The sequence below is a fragment of the Panthera leo genome, chromosome D2 (assembly GCF_018350215.1).
Source record: "Panthera leo isolate Ple1 chromosome D2, P.leo_Ple1_pat1.1, whole genome shotgun sequence".
Classification (NCBI taxonomy): Eukaryota; Metazoa; Chordata; class Mammalia; order Carnivora; family Felidae; genus Panthera; species Panthera leo.
The window spans coordinates 71638996-71666989 of NC_056689.1; the positions used below are offsets into that span (position 1 = coordinate 71638996).

General features: G+C 32.6%; 1 protein-coding gene across 5 annotated transcripts in view; it reads left to right on the forward strand.

Annotated features, from left to right (window-relative positions):
- ATRNL1 (attractin like 1) overlaps positions 1-27994 on the forward strand; it is a 777769-nt gene that overhangs the window by 261514 nt on the left and 488261 nt on the right. For 4 of the 5 annotated variants that reach the window (XM_042908169.1, XM_042908170.1, XM_042908171.1 and 1 more), the window contains exons 22-23: positions 23441-23533; positions 25597-25691. In XM_042908169.1, coding sequence (XP_042764103.1) covers positions 23441-23533; positions 25597-25691 — 188 coding nt within the window. The remainder of the gene's footprint in view (positions 1-23440; positions 23534-25596; positions 25692-27994) is intronic. The other variant, XM_042908168.1, reaches the window with a different exon arrangement.

Sequence of the window (27994 nt, forward strand, 5' to 3'; positions counted from 1 at the left end):
GAAGAGTAACATAGCAATAGATCTTATTCTGAAAATGGAAACAAACATAGGACTTGAGTAAACTCAGCTGGATTTAATGTAATCTTTTCAATTTGATTAAAGTTTGAACAAATAGAATTTTGTGATAGATTTTTTTAGGGGGCGTTTTTGGTCATCACTAAAAAGCTGTGCTGATTATTTACTAAATGATATACTATCACTGGGTAGTGATTACGTGGCGGATGTATGTTTAACTTGTTAAGTAGCAAGCAAAGAGTTTTTCAAATGATTGTACCTTTTTGCATTTCCACCAGCAGTGTAAGAATTTCATTTCAGTTCTTCAAATCTTTCATATAGTTAGTCTTTTTAGTTTTAGTCGTTCCAACAGGTGCGCAGGAGTATCTAATTCTCATTTTATTTACATTTCTTTAATGAGTGATGATATTAAGCATTTGTTCATATGATTATTTGCCATATGTATATTTTATTTGGTGAAGTGTGTTTAAATCTGTTGTCCTCTTTTAAAAATCGGATTGTTATATCATTGAGTTTTAAGAGTACTTTATGTATTCCAGATGCAAATATTTTATTTGATATATGATTTACAAATTATTTTTTTAGTTTGTGCCTTGTTTTTTCACTCTATTAGAAGTGTTTTTTTTTTGAAGAGAAGTTTTTATTTTTTTTTGAAGAGGATTTTTAATTATGATAAACTTCAATTTATCAGTTTGTTCTTTTGAGAAATCTTAGCTTGACCTAAGATCACAAAGATTTTCTCCTTTTTCTTCTAGAAGTTTTGTATTTTTATGTTTTCTACTTAAGATACAGTCTATTTTGAGTTAATAATTGTATATATATCAAGAGATGGATTTTTTTTTCTTCATGTGGATATCTAAATGTTCTAGCACTGTTTCTTTAAAGACTTTATTTTAACCAATTAATTGCTTTTGCAGTTTTGTTTTTGTTTAAACTTTTGTTTAAAATCAGTTGCCCATATATGTGGATAAGACTTTAAAGACTATTTCTGGGATCTCTATTGTGTTCTGTTAATTAATTTGCCTGCTTTTGTGCCAAAATAGTACTGTTACAACTACTGTAGTTTCGTAATAAGTCTTGAAATTATGTATCATTTATTTTCTGACTTCATCCTTCTATTTCAAACCTATTTCAGACTTGACTCCATTTCTTTTGTGGTTACATGTGAATTTTAGAATCTGCTTGGTAAATTTTGCCAAAATACATACTAGAATTTGGATTGAGATTGTGTTTGGCTTATAGATCAGTTTGGGGAGAATCCATTCTTAACTATAGTGAGTCTTTTGACACATGAACCTAGTGTATCTCTTTTTTAAACTTAATTATTTTTTAATTTATTCTCAGCAATATTTTTATTTTTCACTGTGCAGATCTGTCATGGTTTTTGTCAGATTTATCCCTACATATTTTATACTTTTAATGCTGCTGTAAATATTGTTTTTTTAAAATGTGATTTTTAATTGTGTCTGATGTATACAACTACAATTGATTTTTGTGGTGATTTTTATCCTTCAGCTTTGCTAAACTTCCCTGTTAGTTCTAGAGCCTTTTTGGTAGATTCCATTATATTTTTGATGCAGACTGTAATGTGCTTTGCAATTAATAGAATTTGATTTCTTCTTTTTCTTTCTGGCTACCTTTAATTAATTAATTATTTTTTAAATTTTTTTTTATTTTTTGCATTATTGCATTGATTATTATGTCTGGTACCATGTGACAAGATGTGATGAGCATGGGAATATTCTAGTTGTGTTGTTGATTTCAGAGAGAAAAGATTCAGTCTTTCACTATTAAGTATGATGGAGGTTTTTCCTAGATGCCTTTATCAGCTAGAGGAAGTTCTCTTCTAGTCCTGCTCTGCTGAGGACTATTGTTAGGAATGGGTGTTTTGTTTATGTCATATATTTTTTCTGCATCAATTGAGATGATCACAAGGTATTTGTATTTTACTTAAAAATATATATTTTTTAATATTTTATTATTTACTTTTTGAGAGAAAGAGAGACAGAACATGAGCAGGGGAGGGGCAGAGAGAGAGAGGGAGACATAGAATCCGAAGCAGGCTCCAGGCTCTGAGCTGTCAACACAGAGCCTGATGTGGTGCTCGAACCCACAAACTGCGAGATCATGGCCTGAGCTGAAGTTGGATGCTTAACCGACTGAGCCACTCAGTCGCCCCTTGTATTTTACTTTAATATAGCAGTTTTAGTTTATAAAAGGAATAAATGCTACAACATGTAGATATACCATTTTTTTTGTTGTTGTTTATTAGTAGATGGGCATTGGGATTATGTCTAGCCTTTGATTGTTATGAAAAATATTGATATCATTCACACAGTCTTTGTGTAGATATGTAATTTTATTATCCTTGGGTAGATTCCTATAAGTGAAATTGCTGGGTCATGTGATAAACTTATGTTTGACTTTTTAAGTAACTGCCAAATGACTTTACAGTATGGCTATATAATTTTAACTTCCCGAAATTTATAAATGCTTCAGTGATTCCATATCCTCAACACTTAATACTGTTTTTTTGATTATAGCTATTGTAGAGTATCTGTAGTAGTATCTTGTGTCTTTAATTTGTATTTCTCTTATGGCTGATAATGTTGAGCTCAATTTCCTGTGTCCTTGTCTTGAACATGTTTTGTTAGATGTGTAAAATACTAAATTTCCTAATAATTTTGTTGCCATTTAAATAGTATCTTAAAATTACATTTTCAGGACATCTGGGTGGCTCAGACAGTTAAGTGTCCAACTCTTGATTTCGGCTCAGGTCATGATCTTGCTTTTCGTGAGTTTGAGCCCAGCATTGGGCTCTGCACTGACAGTACAGAGCCTGCTTGGATTCCCTCTCTGCCCCTCCCATTCTCTCTCTCTCTCTCCCTTTCTCAAAATAAATAAATAAACTTAAATAAAATTACATTGTCTACTTATATTTGATATATAAACATTAAATTCATTTTAATACACTAATCTAATATTCATAAACTTTAATGAACTCATTATTAGTTCATATTGTTTACAGATTTGTTTGGTTTTTAATGCAGCTAATTATATTATATGCAAATAAAGACAGTTTTATTCCCTCTATCAAGATTTCTTCAGAGTTTTTTGATTACTGACTCAATTTCTTTGCTAGTAATCACTCTATTCAAATTTTCTATTTCTTCTTGATTCAGTTTTGGAAGGTTATATGTTTCTAGGAATGTATTTCTTCCAGGTTGTCCAATTTATTGGCTATAATTTTTCATAATATTCTGTTATAATCCTTTGTATTTCTGTGGTATTGGTTGTTATTTCTCCTCTTTCTCTTTTCTGATTTTATTTATGTGCCTTGATGAGTCTGCTAAAGGTTTATTAATTTTGTTTACCTTTTCAAAGAACCAGCTCCTGATTTTTCATTGATATTTTCTGTTGTTTAGCCTTTTTAAATTTATTTCTGCTCTAATCATTTCATTTCCTTCCTTCTGGTTTAGTTTTGTTTGTTCTTTTTCTAGCAAAGTTAGGTTGCTTATTTGAGATTTTTTTTTTCTTGAAGTTAGCCTGTATTACTATAAACTTCCCTCTTAGAACAGCTTTTGCTGTATCCCAAGGTTTTGGATCATTGTATTTTCATTTTTATTTGTCTCTTTGTATTTTTTATTTCCTATTTGACTTCTTGGTTGATCCATTCATTGTTTAGTTGAATGTTGTTTAGCCTCCATGTATTTCTTTTCTATCCAGATTTTTTCTTGTGATTAATTTCTAGTCTCATACCCTTGTGTTTGGAAAGATGCATGATGTGATTTCAATATTTTTTGATTTATTGACACTTGTTTTGTGGTCTAATATGTGATCTATTCTGGATAATATTCCATGTACACTTGAAAACAATGTGTATTCTTTTTGTTTTTGTTTTTGTTTTTTTTTTGGATGGAGTGTTCTGAATTTATCTACTAGGACTTTATGGTTCAATCAATCATTCAAAGCCACTCTTACTGATTTTCTGTCTTGATGACCCATCCATTGGTGTGAGTAGGGTTTTAAAATCTCCCCCCCACTATTATTGTATTACTATTAATTTCTTCCTTTATTTCTGTTAATATTTGCTTTAGGTATTTAAGTGCTCCCATGTTGGGTGTGTAGATATTTACAATTGGTATATCCTCTTTTTGGATTGTTCTCTCTATGAGTATGTAGTGTCCTTCTTTCTCTCTTGTTAGTATTTGTTTAAAGTCTATTTTGTTCAACATAAATAGTCTTACCCCCAAAATTAACCCACAGAGGTCCAAAGTAAAATGCATAATGATTAAGTGACAAAAAGATTGAAAAACATCAAGAAAGAACAGCTACATACAGGGGAAACCCCATAAGGCTATCAGCTGGTTTTTCAGCAGAAACTTTGCAGGCCAGAGGGAGTAGCATGGTATAGTTTAAATGTTGAAAGGAAAAAAGCTGCAACCAAGAATGCTCTATCTATCAAAGCTGTCATTCAGAGTAGAAAGAAATTTTTCTAAACAAAAACAAAAAACAAAACAAACAAAAACAAGTAAGAGTTTCTCTAAGAAAAGCTAAAGGAGTTCATCCCCTCTAAACCATCCTTACAAGAAATATTAAAGGATATTCTTCAAGTGGAAGGAAAAGGTCATAATCTAGAGTAAGATTATGAAAGAAAAAAATTTACAGGTAAATATAAACCTATAATAAATGTAGTAGATCAATCACTTATGAAACCAATATGGATATTAAAGCACAGGAACTGAAAAATCAATTATATTTACAAAAACCAGTCAAGGGATTCACGAAAGAAAAAGATGTAAAGTATGATGCCATATACATAAAATGTGGGAGGGTAGTAAAAATTTAGTGTTTTTAGAATAGGTTCAAACTTAAGCAACCATCAACTTAATATAGACTGCTGTATGCATAAGATGTTACATGTGAACTTAATGGTAACCACAAGTCAAAACCTATAATAGATACACAGAAAGTAAAGGGAAAGGAATCCAAGCATAACACTAAAGAAAACTTTAAACCATAGGGAAGAGTGGAAGACAAGAGGTGAACAGAGAAGAAGACAAAAACAATCATAAAACAAGTAACAAATTGGCAATAAGTACATACTTATTAATAATTACTTTAAATGGAAATGGACTTAAATGCTCCAGTCAAGACATAGGGTGACTAAATGGATAAAAAAGAAAGGCCCATCTTTATGTTGCTTACAAGAGACTTAATTCAGACCTAAAGACACATAAAAATTGAATGTGAAGGGGTGGAAAAACATTTACTATGAAAATGTAAGCAAAAGAAAGCTCCGCTGATAATACTTATATCTTTAAAGTTTTTTTAACCCCTTACTGGGACACTTGTGATCTCTAAGTGCTGAGTCAAAGTGATGGTAGTAGGCAGGACCATCAAGTAGAGAGTTTGAAATAATTTATGGAACATTTCCTTTAGCAAGTTAAAAAAGTTATCCACATTAGTGTTCTATAAGATTTTATTATGAATGACTTTTTCCTTTACCTTATTATGTGTGAAGTTGTATTAGTAAATTTCCTAATGTTAAATATCTTTTAATTCTGGGATAAACCAAACATAGGCATGGAATATTGTTTTTTGGAACACTGCTAAATATTAGTTGTTCATGTTCTATTTAGGATTATTTTCAGTATAAATGAATATAGACTATCATTGTACTTTTTTTTCTAATGAAATGATGTTTGACTGTAAGTTTTTAGTTTTTATTTTCCATTTTCGTATTATGTAATTATGGTAATAGCTTTTAAAAATGAATTTGAGTAGATTGATGACCCCTTTTAAAACAGAAATAGTTAAATATTAAGTGAACTTTAAAGGTTGGCTGAATTCAAAGAAAATTTTGGGGTCTGGTCATTTAGTAATTTCTTTTTTATATACTTTTTAATTGTTATTGTTTCTTTAAAAAGTTCTTAATGTTTATTTATTTATTTGAGAGAGAGAGAAAGAGAGCCGGGAGGGGGGGCAAAGAGAGAGGAAGACACAGAATCCAAAGCAGGCTCCAGGCTCCAAGCTGTCAGTACAGAGCCTGACACGGGACCCGAACTCATGAACTCTGAGATCATGACCTGAGCTGAAGTCAGCCATTCAACTGATTGAGCCACCCAGGTGCCTCTAATTGTTATTGTTCCTTATTAACATTATTTCCCACGTAGTTCTTAGCAGACACTGATGATCAGTGTTTAGATTGTAATTGATTAGGTGTTGCAAAAGTGATATTTCAATACCTTCTTTATTTCTTGATTAGAAAACTTCTCTAAAAATAAATTTCCTCTCATCAGTTATTTGGTTACTCATTGATACAGTTCATATAAGAAATGCATGATAAATGTAATATTAGTTGTTTTTACTTACCAGTTTTCAAAGTAAAGAATTATTCAGTATCTCTCAAACATGACGAGGTTTCTTTTCATGATAAACTTATGGACTCATACATATTTAATATATTTAAATCCATTTTCAATTATTAACCTTACTGATGCTCAAATTGGCTTTTATGACTAAGATAATTTTTCTTCTAGATCAATGCTATCCAATATAAATATAATATGAGCCATATATGTAATTTTAAAAAATTTAATGCTTATTTATTTTGAGAGAGAGAGAGTGTGTGTGTGCAAGGCAGGGGAGGGGCAGGAAGAGAGGGAGACAGAAGATCCAAAGAGGGCTCTGTGCTGACTAAAGAGAGGCCGATGTGGAGCTCAAACCCACTAACTGGAAGATCATGACCTGAGCTGAAGTCGGTCTCTTAATTGACTGAGGCACCCAGGAGCCCCTTAAATTTTCTAGTAGCTACATTAAAAAAGTTAAAGGAAACAGGTGAAATTAATTTTTTTAAGTTTATTCATTTTGAGAGAGAGGATGCGTGTGTTGGACGAGCAGAGAGAGAGGGGAGAGAGAGAATCCCAAGCAGGCTCTGTGCTGTCAGTTCAGAGCCCCACTCGGGGCTCACTCTCACCAACCATGAGACTATGACCTGAGCGAAATCAAGAGTAGGACGCTTAACCAACAGAGTCACTGAGGCACCCCCAGGTAAAATGAATTTTAATAGTCTACTTTATTTAACTCAACATATCTGAGATGTCAGTTTAACATGTACCAGTATAAAAATCATCAATGAGGTTTTTGTCTTTAGTGTTTTTTTCAAACTACGTCTGAAATACAATTTGAATTCTATAATTATTGCAGTCTCAATTCAAATCAGTCACATTTCAATTACTCAATAGCCACATGTGAATAGTGGTCACCAAGTATTGGATAGCTCATCTTTCGATTATGTAGGATTCTAACTTTCTTAAAAATGTGAAAGGAATAGTCATAAAGCACTAGATGGCAGCCTTGTCACTTGTTAGAAGACCCTTAAAGCTTAATAACATTTGAAAGAAATGGTGTTTAAAGAAAAGGTCAGTAGTTCTTGTAATAGTGTTAATGGAAACTATACGGATTTTAAAGATCAGAGTGAAATTTAAAATGCAGGCCCACACTGTGGCTTAAAGCAATTGAGTGCAATGTGGTGTTAACTTAATTGAAAGTAATATACCAGCAGTTGTATCCTTTAGACAGTCTTAGTAGGTTTGTTTGTTTGTTTATTTATTTATTTAAAGTTTATTTATTTTTGACAGAGAGAGAGAGAGAGAGAGAGAGAGAGAGAATATGAACAGGAGTGGGGCAGACAGAGGTGGAGAGAGAGAATCCGAAGCAGGCTCTGCGCTTTCTGCGCAATGCCCATCACTGGGGCTCGATCTCCCCATGAGATCTTGACCTGAGCTGAAATCAAGAGTAGGATGCTCAACTGACTGAGCCACCTGGGTGCCCCTGCTCTTAGTAGTCTTTTTTTTTTTTTAACACTTTATTTTTGAGAGAGAGAGAGAGAGAGAGAGCAAGAGAGAGCAGGTGCGCATATATGTAAGTAAGGGAGAGGTAAAGAGAGAGGGACTGAGAGAATCCCAAGCAGGCTCCATGTCCAGAGGGGAGCTCCACACGTGGCTGGATATCACGACCATGAGATCATGACCCGAGTGGGAAATGTAGAGTTGGACACTTAATCGACTGAGCCACTCAGGTGCTCAACCCCGGTCTCCCATGTGACAGGTGTGGATATTTGCCACTCTACTAAGGAGGAAGACCTTAGTTTTTTTGTTTTGTTTTTTTTTTTTTTTTTAAAGTTCAGTTTAAAACGAAAAATATTTTGGCTTATTTCACCTTTTAATTTTTGAAAAATTACTGTTTTATTTTGAATTCTGTTGCTCTTTAGAGTTCAGGATACAATTTTGTGATGATAATAATACATTCTCTCTTTTAAAAGGAGTAAGGAATTTAATTACTGTCACATTCAGTGCTTGCTTCTGCCACTCATCACATCTCATGTTAGTTTATATTACTAAAATAATTAAATATGTATCCATTTATACCACTGTAAACTCTGTAGGTTATTATTGATATATTTAGTGTTTATTAGTGTTTATGGTTTGTACTGAAAGATTAGTTATAAGCATATTATTTAAGGATTTGAATTTTTTCTTTTGTTTGATATATGAGAGATATTTCTAATAAATGTTAGTATAGCTTTAAATTATGAGTATCAATCTCAATTTAATTTTCTAAAATGCTATGTCATATAAACAATGAATTTAAGTCTTGAATTAACCTTATACTTAACATGATTATTTTGTGTTTTGTTCTAAAATGGGAATAAAGGAATTTTCCCATTTTAAATTAAATATAATGTATTTTGTTAGTGTTTTCTATAACTTTTTAGCCATTGATCAATAGATCAATACATCAAACAGCTATTTCAGTAGGATCTAGCTGGTCCATCTGCAAATAGGGAAGTGACCTAGATAAACACAGAGAATCTAAAGTCTTTCATTTCACAGACTGAAGACATGATGGATTGAGGATTATCAGAGAAAACATAAATTAACCACATGGTTGGATTTTAACCTTTATTCTGTGATTCATCAGTGTTTCTGTTAAATTTCTTTAAGCTTATATCCCAGTAATTTTTAGATGTTTATTTCAGAATTATTTAATATTTTAACATATTTTAAAATGAAGTGCAGTATAGCACAATTATGAAAAAGTTAAAAATAGCTGATGAGAAAAATTTTCTATTCAATTAATCTAGAAGAGAGATGAAAAATGTATTTGGCAAATATTTTGTAATGAAACTGTTAAATTTTCTAGTCATGTAACTAATACAGACTCACTGTAGAAATAAAGTTTAAGGAATCAATAAAAATGCCTGAAAAGCTGCCACCAGCGCTCCCAAGGGGAGTTGTGCCCTCTGCAAAGGTTCCTAGCTACAAGAGAGAGTGGGCGCTGATATCCTGTACTTATCTTTCTTACTAAGCCACATAACCCGGTGTGGGGCTCTGTCTGCCTTAAGCAAGGGTTAATAGCTCCTTATTTATAAAGATGCTGAATGGGCAAATGAAGGCACTGCATGCCTTTCTAAATACATCATGTCATGAGAATGATTGTACATAAAAGCTTATAATGTATATAATATTATGGCAAACAACTTTTTTCTCATTGATATCTACCTCATTATTTAGCATTATTTATTAAATAAAACAGTTTTTGTCCAACCACCTGAAAACAACCACCTGACTTTAAGATAATGATATCACCAGTTAACATTTATTAAGCATTTACTGTGCCAGGCTAGTGTAAGCTTTTTATATTTATTAGCTTTTTTAATCTTCAAATGAGAAGGGTATGCTAGTTATCAACATTTTTTTGTTTGAGGGAACAGAGGTAGAGAGAGTTTATTTTTATAAAATCACAGAGCCAGGAAATGACAAAGCCAGTTTCCATCCAGCATTCTGGGTCTATAGTCCATACTCTTGATCACAGGTAATAAAACTAGAGTAACGAAAATTAGTAATAAAATTATCTCACATGTTTTTATATGAATAAAATAGAACAATCTATTGAAGGAAATAAAAAGAGGATCTAAACATTTAAAAATCTATACTGTCTTTTTAAATAAGAAGTATTCATTTGAAAATATCATATTTAACCAAATTGATTTTGGTTAATTATGAATTTCCAATTAGAATTTTATTCAGTTCAGTTTTTTGAAGGATATACATTAAAATTAATTACCTTAATTTTATTTTAAATAATACACTTTTAGAATACACAGTGAAATTATGAAAAAGAAAAATAGTGAGAAATGCCCACTTGATCGTTCCAGACATAATATAACTTTAACAGTACTGGTTCCCATATTGGCATAGGAATCGGTGAACAAAGTAGAGTCCAGGATTAGATTCCTGAACATTGGGCAGTTTTTATGGCAGTAATGTTATTTTTATAAAAGTTCTTAATGGCTCAATCTGTTTGTTTTTAATTATCCTAAACTTTAGATCATCCTAAACCTTAGATCATGGCTTTTGCATTTACCATTTTTCTGCCTCAGATACTTTAGCCACTATTCCACTCCTACCTAAGATGGACTCACAATAACCATTTTTGCCCTCATCCTAACACACAGTATGAAATTATCTCTCTTGTTAATTGTTTATGTAAACATAGGTTTTCTTTATTCAATAGAATGTAAGTGTGTGGGCTTAGGACCTTCTCTTGTTGGAACCCATACTTATGAAACTCTGTATCTTTTAGGCAGGCTTTAACTAAATACATAATGATAGAACATATATAAATTATCAACACATAAGTGAATATGCATATATTGTGGCTATATAGGCAACTATTTTTATTTGACCAAAAATGTTCGGAGATATTATAGGTAATCAAGTAAAAGTGGCTCTACATTTATTTATTGACTTTTTTAGTTTTTAAGTTTATTTATTTACTTTGAGAGAGAGAGATAAAGCATGTACACAGCTCGAGTGAGCCAGGAGGGGAAGAGGGAGAGAGAGAATCCCAAGCAGGCTCTGTGCTGACAGCACAGAGCCTGACACAGGGCTCAATCCCACCAGCTGTGAGATCATGACGTGAGCTGAAGTCAAGAGTCAGACGCTTTAACCAACCGAGCCCCCCAGGTGTCCCTAATTTACATTAATTTTTAAATGTATTTACATAAAGTAGTACAAATCTATATTAACTTTAAGCATCAGGCATTCGTTTGAATAAAAATGAGTCTCAAGATTTGTTTTTCCTCATAGTCTATGGAACATTTGCCTCAAATAAAATCTACGCAGATTCCCATATGTCATTACAGAGTAATGAATAATAGTTCAGCTACTTAAAGATACTATGAAGCAAAGAAAGTTGGCTTCTGAAGAAGTCGCGCCACATTACATGAAGGCCCCTGCATTAGAATCAGTGATGTATAAGCATTGGTAATCATCATCAATCTTCTTTTTTTCATTAATGAAAAAAATAAGACCTAATGAGTTTAAGTGTGTATTCAGGGCCACAGAATCAGTCATTTTCAGACTGTGAGTAACAACAAAGTATCTGTGTTTTTTTCTCTCATATCTAGCAAATGTTCAACTTTCAGATTTTACCTTTGGAATTATTCTAAATGTTCCAAGCTCAATAGAAAATCTTAACAATTTTAAGCATGGATAATACTGTTCAGCAAGCAAAGAAAAACTAGTATTTATTGAATGTTTTTCTTGTAGAGAACAATTTATTATTAATTATTTCATTTTTTCATTATTTCATTATTTCATTATTCACAAGCGTGACATTTTGTTTTTCTCCTTAATTTATTTACTGAAGAGTTACACTGTTATAGCTTGGTGAGAGAGTTCATTATTGGAATTGACTCAGTTTTGTTTATTAATTGAACATATATTTATTGAGTACTTTGGTGTACTCTGGAGATATTATGGTGAACAAAATGGGTTCTGCTCCATTGATGCTTATAAAGCTGTAGGGAAAATAGGTCTTATACCTGTTATACAATTGCCTAGATATGTGATTGTCATAAGAACTCTGAATGAGAATTGTAGAGGCTTCAGGAATATATTACAAGAGAACCTGACCTAATTTGTGGGACAGGGAATAGGACTGGGTCAGGCAAGAGCATGATGGAGCTTTGATGTGAAGATGACTGCATAGAAGGTGGTGTGGATGTGCGAATGTGGGGTTGGGAGGTGGGGGATGTAGAATCAGCGGGGCAGCAAGCACAAAGGTTGTGGTTGGAAAGAACATGGCCTGTGAGAAACACACCGAACTAGGTGAAGAGAGGCAGGAGATGAAGTATGTGAGATTGGCAGGATCTAAATTATGTGGTGCTATATAGAACATGAGAGGATTTGGACCTTTATTGTAAGAAAAATGGGAGCCATTGCAGGGTGTTAGGAGGAGACTAAAATATTAAATTTTAATTTTAAGATAATCAGTCTGCTTGCAGTGTGTCAGCTTGATGAGGGCAATAGCACATGAAAGAAGCCATTTTAGTTCGTTTTCTGAGGCCCGTTTCTGGTGCTACATGTAAAGTATGAACCACTGAGACTGTGAATATATTTGAACTTATATTCACACAAATTTTATCATTTACTAAATAGTTGTCAAAGTTGGCAAATACAGGTATTTATACAAACGATACTGTTTAAAATGTATTTGGCTGTTCGAGGCGCCTGGGTGGCTTAGTCGGTTGAGTCCAACTCTTGATTTCGGTTTAGGTCATGATCTCATGGTCATGAGATCGAGCCCCGTGTCGGGCTCTGGGCTGTGTGTGGAGCTTGCTTGGACTCTCTCTCTCTCTCTCTCTCTCAACCGCTCCTCCACTCACATACTCTCAAAATAAATAAATAAATATTTTAAAAACTCATATTTGGATCCTTGATATTTTTGTCAAAGTCTAGGTGCATCCCTTTATCAAACCCTCAGGGTGGCTAAATATATGTGTCCAATATTTCCATCATAAGCATCTTTGCTGCAAACATTTTCACCATATAACTAATTGGCTGTAAGTCAATTTTGTTATAAAAGGTAAAATCACAAAAAAACCAAGAGGGACATTAATTAAAAAGGGCATAATGAAACATGAAAATTTTTAAGAAAATTAAAAATTATTGTGAAACATAAAATATTTGAACACATTTAAAATGTATGCAGATTCATGGCAATACTGTATAAATAACAGATTTTATTTTGCTGGTTGTCCTTAAGTACTTGTTTTCAAAGTCTTTTGTTCATGCTTTTCATACTTTTCTTTTTTGCTTGTTGACTTGTTTCCTCATTTAGTATCACATCTTTTCTCTTTTTGATAAAATTTTTTCCTTCATTAAGAGAGATATCAGTTTCTAAATACTGGGATGCACATTGGTAACTGGGCTTTATATTGTGTTGTGAAAGTGTTCTACACTGTTACTTGTTCTCGCCGTCTTGTCACATATCCGTTGATAGTTTTCCCAAGTCCTGTGGAAATCGCAGGCTCAATGTATAGACCATTATGAGGGCTAAGATTTAAAATGGGAGCACTGAATCAATGGAGAAATGAAACGAAACTGTCACCAGGTGAGAAAACCAAAAAAAAAAAAAAAAAAAAAAAGACTGTCAAACCAAACTGTCACCTGTTATTTTTTTTTTTATCTTTTATGGCAAATCTGCGTTATGGCCAATTACGCAACAAATATGATTGTGGCAAAGATGCTTACAGTGAAACTACATAGAACCAAATATATAAGATCATGAACATATATTTATGAATAAATATGTAGTTGTATATAAATATACATATGAGAATCTGTTTGATATTTTGGAAGTTTTTAGAATTCATTCAGAGCCAATATGGTGAATAAGGAAATAGAAATAACATTGATTGAATGCCTTCATTTTATGAGATGGTCTTTTCTAAGCCAAATACACACTAGCATATTTATGTTTAACCCATAGAATAATCCTATAAGATAGGCAGTTTTATATACCCATTGAAGCATCATATTTCACTAAGGTTAGTTAACCTACATAACATAACCCAGTCGGTGAATGGCTGATTGCAGTTCACATCTCCTCAGATACTGTGGAGAATGCTCCATTAAAAGTGAAACACAGTATGAATTGATGAGAAAGCAAATAATAACGCTTCAGTTTCTTTCTCAGAATATCCAAATTAAAAATTTCTGAAACAATTCAACATTTATATAATAATTATTCTGAGCTGAAATTTGTATGAACAGTATCATCGATATACACAAGTCAAGATCACTTTCATTTGTGAACCTGATGTCTGCCTTCCTGCATCTCAGATTATATAGATTTTCTAATATACATTTTGATGATTTTTCCACTGGTTATTATCTTCTCAGAAAATACAATAGTTCATGCAGCTTTTGTTGAAAAACTAAAACAAATACTCAATATTTGCTTTTCATCACCTCACATATGTGATGTCCTCAGAAGCTTTCTTTATAGTTCAAGATCTCTTTCAAAAGATCTTTTGTTGCAGCATTTAAATTTTTAGTCATCGTTTCCAATTAATCATTAATTTGCTGTAATATCTGACCTCTTTAAGTATTTTGTACATATTCAAGGCTTTCCTCTTGATATTCTGTTTGCATAACTCCTTTTTTTGATGCTGTGCTTTATTCATGACCTTAATTTTGTATGTAACATGTTATTAATTCTTCCCAGTAAATAGCAGCCAGTTTTTTTTTTTTTTTTTTTTTGGTCCATGACTGCTAGTCCAGTACTGACTGAACTATCTAAAAAAAATTGGCTACTGCATGTTGGAATTCAACCCTTGGTTTGCTCTAGTCATAGAAGGTTAGCAAGAGAGATAGATTATTTTACATGTTTTTTTGTCCTATACCTACGAAGTGAATTAGAAATGAGATATGCCATTTTTAGACAGATATATAGCCATATAAATCTAATTACCTAATCCTTAAGTGTAAATCATTTGAAAAACATGTTAAAGATCAAAGATCAAAAGAAAAATGTCCTCTGAGCACCACTTTTAAAAATCTCCTTTTTTTTTGGCCCAATTATGGTAGTAATGCACGTTCATTCTAGAAAAGAAACAAGACAAATTAAAATTGCTAATAATTCTTTTACCCAGAGAAAGTTATTGCTAACATCGCATTGGATATTTCCCCAGTCATTTATTTATGTACATAGATAAGTAAATAAAGGAAGGCATTATTCAGCCTTCCTTCCGCAAAAATGTACATATCCTAATCCTAAAATTTATGAATATTTTACTTTAAATGGTAAACATGAATTTGCAGATTTGATTAACTTGACGATCTTGATATGGGGAGAGCATTCTTGTGGACCCAGTGTAATTACAAGCATTCTTACGAGAGGGAGGCAGAGGGAGATTTGACTACAGCACTGGGAGACGGGATCATGGGAAAAAAGAGGTTGGAAAGAGGACAGAGCCATGAGCTAAGGAATGAACAATTTTTAGAAGCTGGAAAAGGCAAGGAAGTGAATTTTTTTTGAGTGCTTCCAGAACAAACCACTCCTAACTTTGTTTTACTATGTAAGTTTCATTTGGACTTCAGACTTCCAGAACTATGAGAATAAATTCATGTTGTTTTAAGCCACTGAATTTGTTGTTATTTGTTACAGCAGCAGTAAGAAACTAATACACACATTTTGTGTATTTATTTCTTCCCCAAACATCAGATCACAAAGGAAATACTTCTCAAAATTATTCTTTATTATTCATTAATTTTTAATTTATCCTTATAATATCTTTATGCCATTTTTTTGCTCTCTTGTAACTATCAGTGTACCATAGTTTTCAGATAATTTTATTCTTTTTTTTTGTATTGACAGTTTAAAAATTAAATTTTATGTTTTATTTTTAACATGAAGTCTACCCTCTTAAAAATAATTTAAGTGTACGACACAGTACTGGTAATTGTAGGGACAATGCTGCAAAGCAAATCTCTAGAACTCTTTTACCTTGTGTATTTGACACTTTATGTCTTTTCTTTAGCCATTCTCTGCTGCCCCCCTCCTTTGGTTCCTGGCAACCACCGTGCTACTCTCTGATTTATAAGTTTGACTATTTTAGATACATTATACAAATAGAATTATGCAGTATTTATCCTCCTGTGATTGGTTTATTTCATTTAACTCCAGCAGCTTTACTTCTGGGTGTTTATCTAAAAGAATTAAAATCAGGATCTCAAAGAGATAATAGCACTCTAGTGTTCATTGCACCACTATTCAGAATAGCCAACACATAAAAACAGCTTAAATTTCCATTGACAGATGAATGGAAATCCTGAAATATGTGTCATGGATGAAACTTGAGACATATATGCAGCTTTTTAAAAAGTTCTTTTACATTTTTAATGTGAAATAATTACAGGTTTACAAATATTTGCAAATATTTCTTTATGATCTTGACCCTCGGAAAGTGTTGGACACATGTTTATAGTATTTGATGTTTTTTCATGATTAAATTCAGGTTATGCATTTTTACTAAGGATAGCACAGAAGTGATGTGTCTTTCTCAGTGAATCCTATCAGGAAGCATATGATACCAGTTTTTCCCATCACTGATGCTGTTATCTTTGATCAGTTGTTAATCAACTGTACCACTTTGTACCACTTTGTTCACTCTAGAGCTACTGGTTTTTGTTTTTGTTTTTTCGTATTTCGTGAGTACTTTATGAGGAGATTTTTTGAAATTAGGTAAATATCCTATTTCTCATTATACTATCACCCACTATTTTTACCATATATTGACAATTCTTACCTGAAAGAATTATTATCAATGTGCTTGCCAAATGGTGATTTTCTGTTGTGTTATTTCTTCTGCATTTATTTCTTCTGCAATAAGGAAGAGCTGTTCCTTTTCTCTCAGTTATTTGTTTATTCAGTTATTTGTTTATATCAGTATTGCCTTATGGATATGTATTTTATGGCTTATAATAAATTACTATTATTTTATAGCTGTTTCCTAGATTTGGCTATTGGGAATACTTCAAATTGTCTCTTGCTTCCTTCCTTCTGGCACGACTCCATCATTTTCTGAGTGCTTTCTTATTTTCTTGCACTGCAAGATATTTCAGACTTACCTTGTACTTTTCCTGCCCTTTCCCTGGAATCAACCATTTTTCCAGGAAGCTATGGTTTTTTATATTGGAGAATGGTATTTAGAAACCAAAATATGGGAGCTACATATGCTCATTTGGTTCTGGGGTGTTGTTCTTTCTTTCCTTTTTAAAAAAAGTATTTCTTAAATTAAGTCACCAAGTGTATGTGTGTGTATGTGTGTGTGTGTGTATCTCTCTCTCTCTCTCTCTCTCTCTCTCTCTCTCTATATATATATATATATATATATATATATATATCTACTATCTTATTTTTAAAGCTTTTATTTAAATTCCAGTTAGTTAACATACAGTGTAATACTGGTTTCAGGTGTGCAATATAGTGATTCAGCACTTCTGTACAACACCTGGTGCTCATCACAAGTGTACTCCTTAATTCCTGTCACCTATTTAACCCATCCTCCCACCCACCTCCCTTCTGGTAACTATAGTTCTCTGTAGTGAAGAGTCTTTTTCTTGGTTTGCCTCTCTTTTTTTCACTTTGGTCATGTGTTTTGTGTTTTAAATTGCACATACAAATAAAATCATATGGTGTTTGTTTTTCTCTGAGTTCTTTAGCTTAGCATAGTACTCTAGAGAGTATTATGGAACTCCACTGTCTTGCTTTAATTGAAACTTACTGTGCCCTGAAACCTTGCTGTTCTCCAAGGGAAGATCTGAATGTTTTTTCTTTCGTAATGTTGATTAGGCATGGGAATAGTATCTGCCTTGGTCCCTTTGACATTGACAAATAATTGCTTTTCTTTACCTGTTCAAGAATTTCATCTCCTCTGAAGCAGTATTCCACCTCTCCTTGCTGCTGCCTTTCACGGAAATCTTGTGCACTCCATTTAATATTTTATCCACTTACTACATTTTCACCTGCCTCATTGTCTTTCTGTTATTATCCCTCATGACATGATTCTAGAATTCAATTTCCATATGTACTTTAATTATGTATCAGGTTTTTTGTGTTCAATTTTCAAAAAGACTTATAGGATGTAAACACTATACTCCCAGGACAGCTTTGTTATAAGCAAAATTAAGGATTTTAAAAAAGTCTGGAGATCTTAGATATTAAGCTAATTGTGTAATTGTTAATGCAGTGTGTTTTTTGTTTTGTTTTGTTTTGTTTTTTTTTGGTGGAGAGGTAGGCATAATCACCAATCTACTAAAATAGCCCCCAAATAAGAGTTGTAGGTGCTTATATTTTTATATTATATCTGGCCACATGTTAAACTTATAGTTATAATTGTTTTATATTTCCTGGTAAACAATCTGATCTTAGCCATAAAAAGATAATTTTGTTTTCTTCTTTTATTCTAACTTGAAATTGGTCATCTATTCACTGCCAGACCTTTTTGTTATGCTGCTTCCTTATTTGTATTTGTCTCTTCGTTTTAGAATGGGCAGGAGTAATTTTTTTTTTTCAGGAGAATAATATATAGATCATGTACTTTTAGGACATTTGCTTGCCTGAAATTTATCACTATGTTGCTTTTCTGTGTAGACAGCATGGTTGAATATACATATTCTATAAATAACTGGTCCAGTTTCTTGCCTTTTGACATATATTGTTACTTTAGAAAACTTGGCATCTTAACTTATCATCCTTTGTAAATAACTCATTTGTCTGTGTGAATGTGTGTGTATGTATAATGTGTGCACATGCCCACAGGGATGTGCCCACATGTCAGTAGTATTTTTTAAATAACAGCTTTATTGAGATATAATTCAGATACTCAACTCTTATTCTTTTTAAGGTGTACACAAAAGTGGTTTTTAGTATATTCAGAAAGTTGTGTGACCATCACCATGATCTAATTTTAGAACATTTTCACTACTCCTAAGAGAAACCCAGTACATAGTAACAGTCACTCCTCATTCTTCCTTCCCCCAAACCCTAACAAATCTTCTTTCTATCTCTATGGATTTGTTTTCTATCTCTATGGATTGTTATTATATATATATATAAAATATATATTATATATAGCAGAGTAAACAAATATATATATTATATATATATGTTATATATATATTGTAGAATATGTGGCCTTTTGTGACTGGCATCTTTTATTTTTATCATAATGTTTTAAGATTCATTCACGTTAAACAAGGATCACTACTTCATTCCTTTCTATGGCAAAATAGTATTCCTTTGCATGGACATAATTCATTTTGATTACCATTCACCAACTGAGGGACATTTGGGTTGTTTTTATTTTGGGGCTGTTATGAATAATGCTGGATTCTTTTTATCTTTTATGTCAGGTATTTCAATATTTAGGTTTTAGTCTTCAACAGGTCTTTTCTATCGTATATTTAATATATATGTATATAATATGTGTATATTATTTATGCTTTTTCCAATTTGTTACAGTGTCTGCTTTAACAACATTAGTCATGCATATACTCAAAATTTCTATGCCTATTATTCTTTTTGAGTGATTTTCATCTCTTCTCTGGGAGGCTTTTTCAGATTTGACCTATATGGCACTGATTCAATTTTATGTTATTTTAATTATTTTATCTTCTGATTCTATTATTCTGTTTAATTTTACTGTTATTTTATTACTTTATTGGTTTTTTTACAGTTTTAATATTTTAGCTCCTTTTTATTGTAGTCTTCATTGTTATTTTCTCCATCTGTCATTTGTTGCATTTTTTTAGATTTTCCCTTTTTTTGATGCATACTGAATAGATATTTTAAATGACTAGACAGCTACTCATGTTAAATTATTATATATACCTAATCTATAGTGATAAAATGATATGTTTCTCTTCTCACGATGCTAGTCAAACTAACAAAATCAAAGATGTCAACTTTTTTCTCTTTGTTTTCACTTCCTTATCTATACAGTTAGGATCATATTCACTTTAAGGCCTATCAAGTTTATACAAAAAGTGAAAGAGATAATAAAGAAGAATGACTGTTTTTGCATCTCTTTTACTTCTGTTTGTAGACTTCATTTTTAGATACAATTGGGAAATTAATTGAGAACTTCTGATTTTCCTGGAATTATCACAGATTGCTGCTTGTTAGCCAAGATATTTATTTATTTATTTATTTTAAATGTTTTATTTATTTTTGAGACAGAGAGAGAGAGAGCATGAACGGGGGAGGGTCAGAGAGAGGGAGACACAGAATCTGAAACAGGCTCCAGGCTCTGAGCTGTCAGCACAGAGCCTGACGTGGGGCTCGAACTCACAGACGGTGAGATCATGACCTGAGCCGAAGTCGGACGCTCAACCGACTGAGCCACCCAGGCGCCCCGTTAGCCAAGATATTTAAAAGCTAGCTGTATTCTTTATAGGTGTTCCAAACTTCAGGGTTCAGTCTGTGAAATCAGAGGATTGATTTATACAGTGTGTATGATTTCTTAAAGTTGTGAAATATATCCCTCTTGTTTTTTCAATCCACAAAGTTTTCAGATAATTGTTTCTAATCTAATATATTTGAACATGCAGTATGCAGTTTATATTTTTTTAATTATGAAATTTCAATTACACTTCAAAGTATAGTGCATGTACTTTCATGTATATATATTATATATACTTTCACAGTATATATAATATCATTTGAAAGTTGTGAATGCTACTGAGGTTTAGTAAAACTTAACTCTTTGCTATATTTCTTGCAGCAATACAGGCTCCAACTCTGCTCACCTTAGTGCAGGATGAATATGGTTTATAAATATATATTATATTTGTATATATTTATTTATATATTTATATATTATATAATATATTATATAATATATTATATTATATAATATATAATATATATTTCTAAATATATAATATATATTATATATTTATAAATATATGTTTATATATTTATATATTATTTATATATTTATATTATATTTATATTTATATATTTATAAAATGTATATTATATAATATATAATATTTATATATATTTATAAAACCATATATATGTGTGTGTATATATATATATATGGTTTGTTGATGTTTCCAGATTGCAGATGCTCTAGCACTGAGGTGGGGATATATAGGAAGCAAAAACAGCAAACAAACCATACTCCACAAACCTAGGGAATGCACCACTGGGCCATGAGTTCTGAGTTCATTGCCTTTTACCTACCCAAGGACATCATTCTAAACTTTCTCCTCTCTCTCCTGTCTCATCAATTTTTCCCTTTCTTATAAATTTGTATTTATGCCAATCAGTATAAAAACATGCAATTTCTCCTAATTTAAGAAGTTGTTCTCCCTAAAAGACAACCTAGTGAATGGGAGAAGCGAAGTATATAAAGAACTTACACAACTCAACACCTACAAAGCAAATAATCTAATTTTAAAAGGGCAGAAGACATGAACAGACATTTCTATAAGGAAGACATACAGATGGCCGATAGACACATGAAAAGATGCTTAACATCATTCATGAGCAGAGAAATGCAAATCAAAACCACAGTGAGATATCACCTCACACCCTTCAGAATGGCTAAAATCAACAGCACAATAAACAACAAGTGTTGTCAAGGATGTAGAGAAAGGGGAACCCTCTTAACACTGTTGGTGGGAATGCAAAGTGTTAGCCAATGTGGAAAACAGTATGGAGGTTCATCAAAAAAAATAAAAATAGAACTACCATATGATCCAGTAATTCCACTTCTGGGTATTTAGCCAAAGAATATGAAAACACTAATTAAAAAAGATATATGCACTCCTATGTTTATTGCAGCATTACTTACAATAGCCAAAGTATGGAAGCAGCCCAAGTGTCCATCAATAGATGAATGCATAAAGACAATGTGGTATATGTATACACTGGAATATTAATTCAGCCATAAAAAGGAAAGAAATCTTGCCTTTTGCAATAACATGAACGGATCCAGAGAGTATAATGCTAAGTGAAATAAGTCAGCCAGAGGAAGACAAATGCCATATGATTTCACTCATATATGGAATTGGAGAAAACAAGGCAAAACAAATGAACAAAGGAAAAATAAAAAGAGACTAAAAAAAAAAAAAAAAGGAGACAAACCAAAAACCAGGCTCTTAACTATAGAGAACAAGGGGAGGTGGGTGGGGGGATGGATGGAATAGGTTAAGGGCGTTAACAGTACACTTAACTTAGGGAGCACTGAGAATGTGTAGAACTTTTGAATCACTGTATTGTACACCTGAAACTAAGTTAACACTGTATGTTAACTATATTGGGTTAAAAAAAAAAAGTAATTCTCTCACCTCTCTTGTTCACACTTAGCCCTCCTGCTAGTTCGTCATTACTCTGTATCTATGGATAATGCAATAAATTGAGTTGATTCATAATCAAACAGGACTTCCTTTTTTTCACTTAAAAATATATATTAAAATAAAAATAAACCTGAAGGAAAGAATTACCAGAATGCAGCCCTTTGCATACTAGTTCAAGAATAAGGGAAGGGCAAGGAAAGGAAAGAAAGGGAAGGGGACTTCTTATTTTGTATACCATAATGAAGTGGTTCATTAAAGCAATATAAAAACTTCTTTTCAGATTATGTACATTTGCATAAACGTGGTACACATTTTAAATGTTAGTGTTTTATGTCCTGTACTGTATTTAGCTAAGAATTTCAGAGTAAATTTCAGCATTAAGATACGTGTTTTAAGTGCCAGGTAATTACTCATTTGTAACCCCCCCTAAAAATATACCAGCAAAATGACTAAAACTGGTGGGGGTAGAAGTAGGTCATCTCCTAGTTAAGTAGAAAATTGCACACTTGGTTTCTGGAAGACTTTGGTTTAAGCAGCTTTAAAAGGAACATTTTGGGAGCACCTAGGTGGCTCAGTTGGTTAAGTGTCCGACTCTTGATCTCAGCTCAGGTCTTGATCTCAGGGTCGTGAGTTCAAGTTCTGTCTTGGGCTCTGTGCTGGGCATGAAGCCTACTTAAAATTTTTTAAAAAAAATTAGTAATTATCATTCACTGATACGTACTCTTATTAGTCACTTGAATCGAGTGATACTCCTACTAGGTTCGTTCCAGGATTCAGACTTATTTTTTTTAGCCCAGCTGACATTAGGAATGATCATTACCATATATAATATACATTATACTTGCCTTGTACTTCCAACTCCAGTAAATGAGAATAGTAAAATCAAAGTTGAATGCCTGGCAAAGAATTCGATTGGACACGATTGTGGCACAGGCTAGAGTCTATAAAAGCAGAAGAAAGTCTGTGCGCTTGGGGCATTTCAGCCTCTGCTTATAGCTACGTAGGTGTCCAGTGCCCCAGTCCTTACTTCCAAGGAGCTATCTACTCTTGACTTCTCAATACTTAGTTTCAAGCCCCCCCCCCAAAAAAAAAATTTACACACACACACACACACACACACGTATAATTATGCAAATTCTTGAAATTAGTTTTGAAGTGTTTACATTTCCTCAGTTGTATTTTTCCTTCATTTTGAATAGATATTACCTGTCCTCAATATTGCAGTCCTCTCAACCCCTGCCCACTGCAACTGACCGGGGTGAACACTATTCTCTTTTTTAAACAAGAAGACACTAAGTTCTGGTTTTATTCCTATCTCGTAGCTTGCTCTCTCAGCCTCATTTGTTGGCTCCTCCTGAGGATCTGATTATTTGCATTGGTGTGCCTCAGGGCTTATCCCTTGCAATTCTGCTAAAGAGCAGAATTGCCTAAAAGTTGCCTAAAAGTTTAGTAACTTTTAAGTATATTACATAGTATTGTCTGTAATAACTATGCAGTGCATTTGATCTCCAGGACTTACTCAACAGTTAAAGAACTGTTGATTTCCTGGCTTCATTGTATCAAATCTCATCTAAAATGTTGATAATTTCCAACTTGTCCTCTCTGAAACAAACTGTTGAGCTCAATTCAGCTGATCACGTAGAAATTCAGTAAGTATCTAAACCTTCCCATTTTCAAAACTAAGCTCATATTTTTCCTCCGACTCCCCCCAAATAAAACCTAGTCTTCTTACTCGTCTCAGTTAATGCTCTCATTTTGTATGCTCTTGGATCAAAAAACTTTACCGTTCTTTTTTTCAAATGCTACATCCGGTTATTCAACTAAACCTGTGTGTTGTACCTACCAAATACATTCCTAGTGACTGACCTCTTCTTGTGACCTCCACTGCTGTCACCCTCGCCACCATCACTTCTTGGCTGCGTCTTGCCACAGCTTCTTTACAAGAATCCTAATTAAGACTTCTGGGGTTTGTTGTTGTTGTTGTTAGGTTTTTGTATTCATTTCCTCTGTCTGGATTGTATTTTCGTCAGTAAACTCCATGGCTTATATTCCTACTATCTTCGATCTTTAAGTGTTCCTTCTCAAAATTGCAACCATACCCCTACCCCAACAGCAATTTCTTTCCTTTATGCTAGTTTATTTTTCTTGAAAACACTCATTGGCATCTGTTATACTATATACTTAGGTTATTTACTGATTTCTAATGTCCATCCAATAAAATATGTAAGTTTCACGAGGGCAGAAATTTTTATTTATTGTTGTGTTCCCTGTGCCTAGAACACACTGGCCTATTGAATTTGCTGCTATAGTTTCTGGCAGTCAGGTGAAAATTGGAAATATGACCTTTTGCATAATTCTCATTATCTCATATAAATTCTGAGAAGGACGAAGTGTTGCCTTACAATAAATTGTATAGGTAATACATGAGGTGGACCTTATAAAGTATATAGTAAACAACATGAAGAATGATGCCTTGATAATTTTAACAATAATTTCAGTGATATTACACCTGTCTTTACTTTTTATTTTAATAGTGTGTAATGGCTGAGGGCATAATGTGAAAGATATATATCCAGAACATAGAAGTCGTCTGTAAAATAATTTGAAATGTTTTTGTAAAGGTCGCAGTTTAACATTAATGAGTAATTCTTCACTCCTATATAGCCTATGAAGCTACTCATGATATATATTATAACATTCAAATGTTTCACCTTGGTTTCAACATTATATATGAATAAAATTAATAATTGTTTACTCCGATTTCTTTTTGTCAATTGTTAATGAGTCACTTCTGTAGAATGATGTTTATCATAGGGACATTTTAAAAATGCTAAAGATAAAAATTACCATAATAATAAAGGAACAAATAAATGCATTTTAGTATGTGATGAAATATTCTTTATCATTTAAAGTTCATGTTTTCAAAAATTTTTGACTTTTTGAAAGTAGGATACCAAAATGTCTTCCTGTCTGTTTTTCTATCTACAAAATTTTAAATGGAATAAAATGCACCAAAATGTTGCCTATATTTTTCTCTAGTTGTAAGGTTATGGTTGACTTTTAGTTTATTTTTTACTTTTGTGTAGTTTCCAGAATGTCTGTTGTGTTTGTAGAACTTTTGTAATGACAACAGAAGTAATACATATAATTTTTAAAGAATTAGGACTTCTTCCATATCTGTATTTTGCTTTTTGTTGCTCGATGACAAAGAATTATATTTTGTCAATCTTGAGTGGGCCACTAATAATTAATGAGAATAATTTTTAATACTGATATGCAGTATGTTTTCACCTAACTTTTGTTTATCAAATAGTTTGTAAAAGTGCATATCAGGATTGTATTTTTTTCCCCACAGACAGCCTTTTGATTGACTATCAGTTTACCTTCAGCTTATTACAGGAAGATGATCGCCACCATACTGCCATAAACTTCATAGCGAACCCAGAACAGGTGAGAAAATAATTTAACTTTTATAATTATTACTATCTAGGGCTATAAATTTTTTGTCATTTTTATTGTAATTTTAACTGCTTCTCAGAATTATCATACTACAGGGCTTTTGAAGAAAGACTAATCCTGTTAATTTTTTCTTTTCATAAAACTTACGTATCCTTGTAATCTAGGGAGTTTGTGAGTTTAATATTTCAGATTCTTCAAAGTCCTACAATTTAAATTATACATTTTTATTATTTTTTCAGTCTTATAACAGTGTTTGTGCATGTAATTATGCTCTCAAACTCAGGGTAGGCTTATTTGAAAATAAAACCCAGACATTAAAAACATGTTATATTAAATATGTTCCTTTTCTTATATATTGTTACACAGTAGTAGATTTTCCTCATCTGTTAAACAAATCTACTGGTTTATCTAAGTTAGATGAATACTGGCTTCTTTTTTATTATTTTTATTGAGATGCAATTGACATACTACATTGTATAAGTTTAAAGTGTGTAATATGTTGCTTTGATACATTTATATATTGCAATATTACCATAATAGCATTAGCTAACACCTCTATTATGTTACATAATTGTCATTTCTTTTTTGTGGTGGGACTAATTCAAATTTAATTTTAGTAACTTTGAAGTATATTATATAGTATTGTCCGTAATAACTATGCAGTGCATTTGATCTCCAGGACTTACTCATCTACTGGTTATAAGTTTTTATCCTTAAACAACATCTGCCCAATTTCCCCAAGCCCCAGCCCCAAGGGGTTTTATGAGTTTGGCTTTTCTAGATTACACATATAAATGATATCCTTACAAGTATTTGTCTTTCTCTGTTGGACTTATCTCATTTAACATAATGGAGTACTTGTTTTTTCAATCAATTTACCGCATCAGTGTTATAATTTTAAAACTTGATGGAGTTTAACTTTATGAAAGAATAATTATCAGTAATCACAGGAAAAGGCTCTAAGTTTGTTTGAAAGTAACACACACATTCCCATCCATCTGAGACCTAATATAGTTAAAAAGTCAAAGGAATGGGAATATCAGCCATTTGGTTTACTTTGGTGGAGTTTTAGTTCTTTTGAAACTGAAAATAACTCTTTCAAATGAAGATGTTAGAAAAGTGAAGATGTTGGTGAAATATTTGAATCATTCTTTTTTATTAAATGTGGTTAGAACATTAACATGAGATCTACTCTCCTAAAAGTTTTTATTTATTTTTTTTTTTTTTACTGGCTAATAGCATATTTATTTATTTATTTTTTTATTTTTTTTTATTTTTTAATATATGAAATTTACTGTCAAATTGGTTTCCATACAACACCCAGTGCTCATCCCAAAAGGTGCCCTCCTCAATACCCATCACCCACCCTGTCCTCCCTCCCACCCCCCATCAACCCTCAGTTTGTTCTCAGTTTTTTAACAGTCTCTAATGCTTTGGCTCTCTCCCACTCTAACCTCTTTTTTTTTTTTTTTTTTTTCCTTCCCCTCCCCCATGGGTTTCTGTTATGTTTCTCAGGATCCACATAAGAGTGAAACCATATGGTATCTGTCTTTCTCTGTATGGCTTATTTCACTTAGCATCACACTCTCCAGTTCCATCCATGTTGCTACAAAAGGCCATATTTCATTTTTTCTCATTGCCACGTAGTATTCCATTGTGTATATAAACCACAGTTTCTTTATCCATTCATCAGTTGATGGACATTTAGGCTCTTTCCATAATTTGGCTATTGTTGAGAGTGCTGCTATAAACATTGGGGTACAGGTGCCCCTATGCATCAGTACTCCTGTATCCCTTGGATAAATTCCTAGCAGTGCTATTGCTGGGTCATAGGGTAGGTCTATTTTTAATTTTCTGAGGAACCTCCACACTGCTTTCCAGAGCGACTGCACCAATTTGCATTCCCACCAACAGTGCAAGAGGGTTCCTGTTTCTCCACATCCTCTCCAGCATCTATAGTCTCCTGATTTCTTCATTTTGGCCACTCTGACTGGCGTGAGGTGGTATCTGAGTGTGGTTTTGATTTGTATTTCCCTGATAAGGAGCGACGTTGAACATCTTTTCATGTGCCTGTTGGCCATCCGGATGTCTTCTTTAGAGAAGTGTCTATTCATGTTTTCTGCCCATTTCTTCACTGGGTTATTTGTTTTTCGGGTGTGGAGTTTGATGAGCTCTTTATAGATTTTGGATACTAGCCCTTTGTCCGATGTGTCATTTGCAAATATCTTTTCCCATTCCGTTGGTTGCCTTTTAGTTTTGTTGGTTGTTTCCTTTGCTGTGCAGAAGCTTTTTAT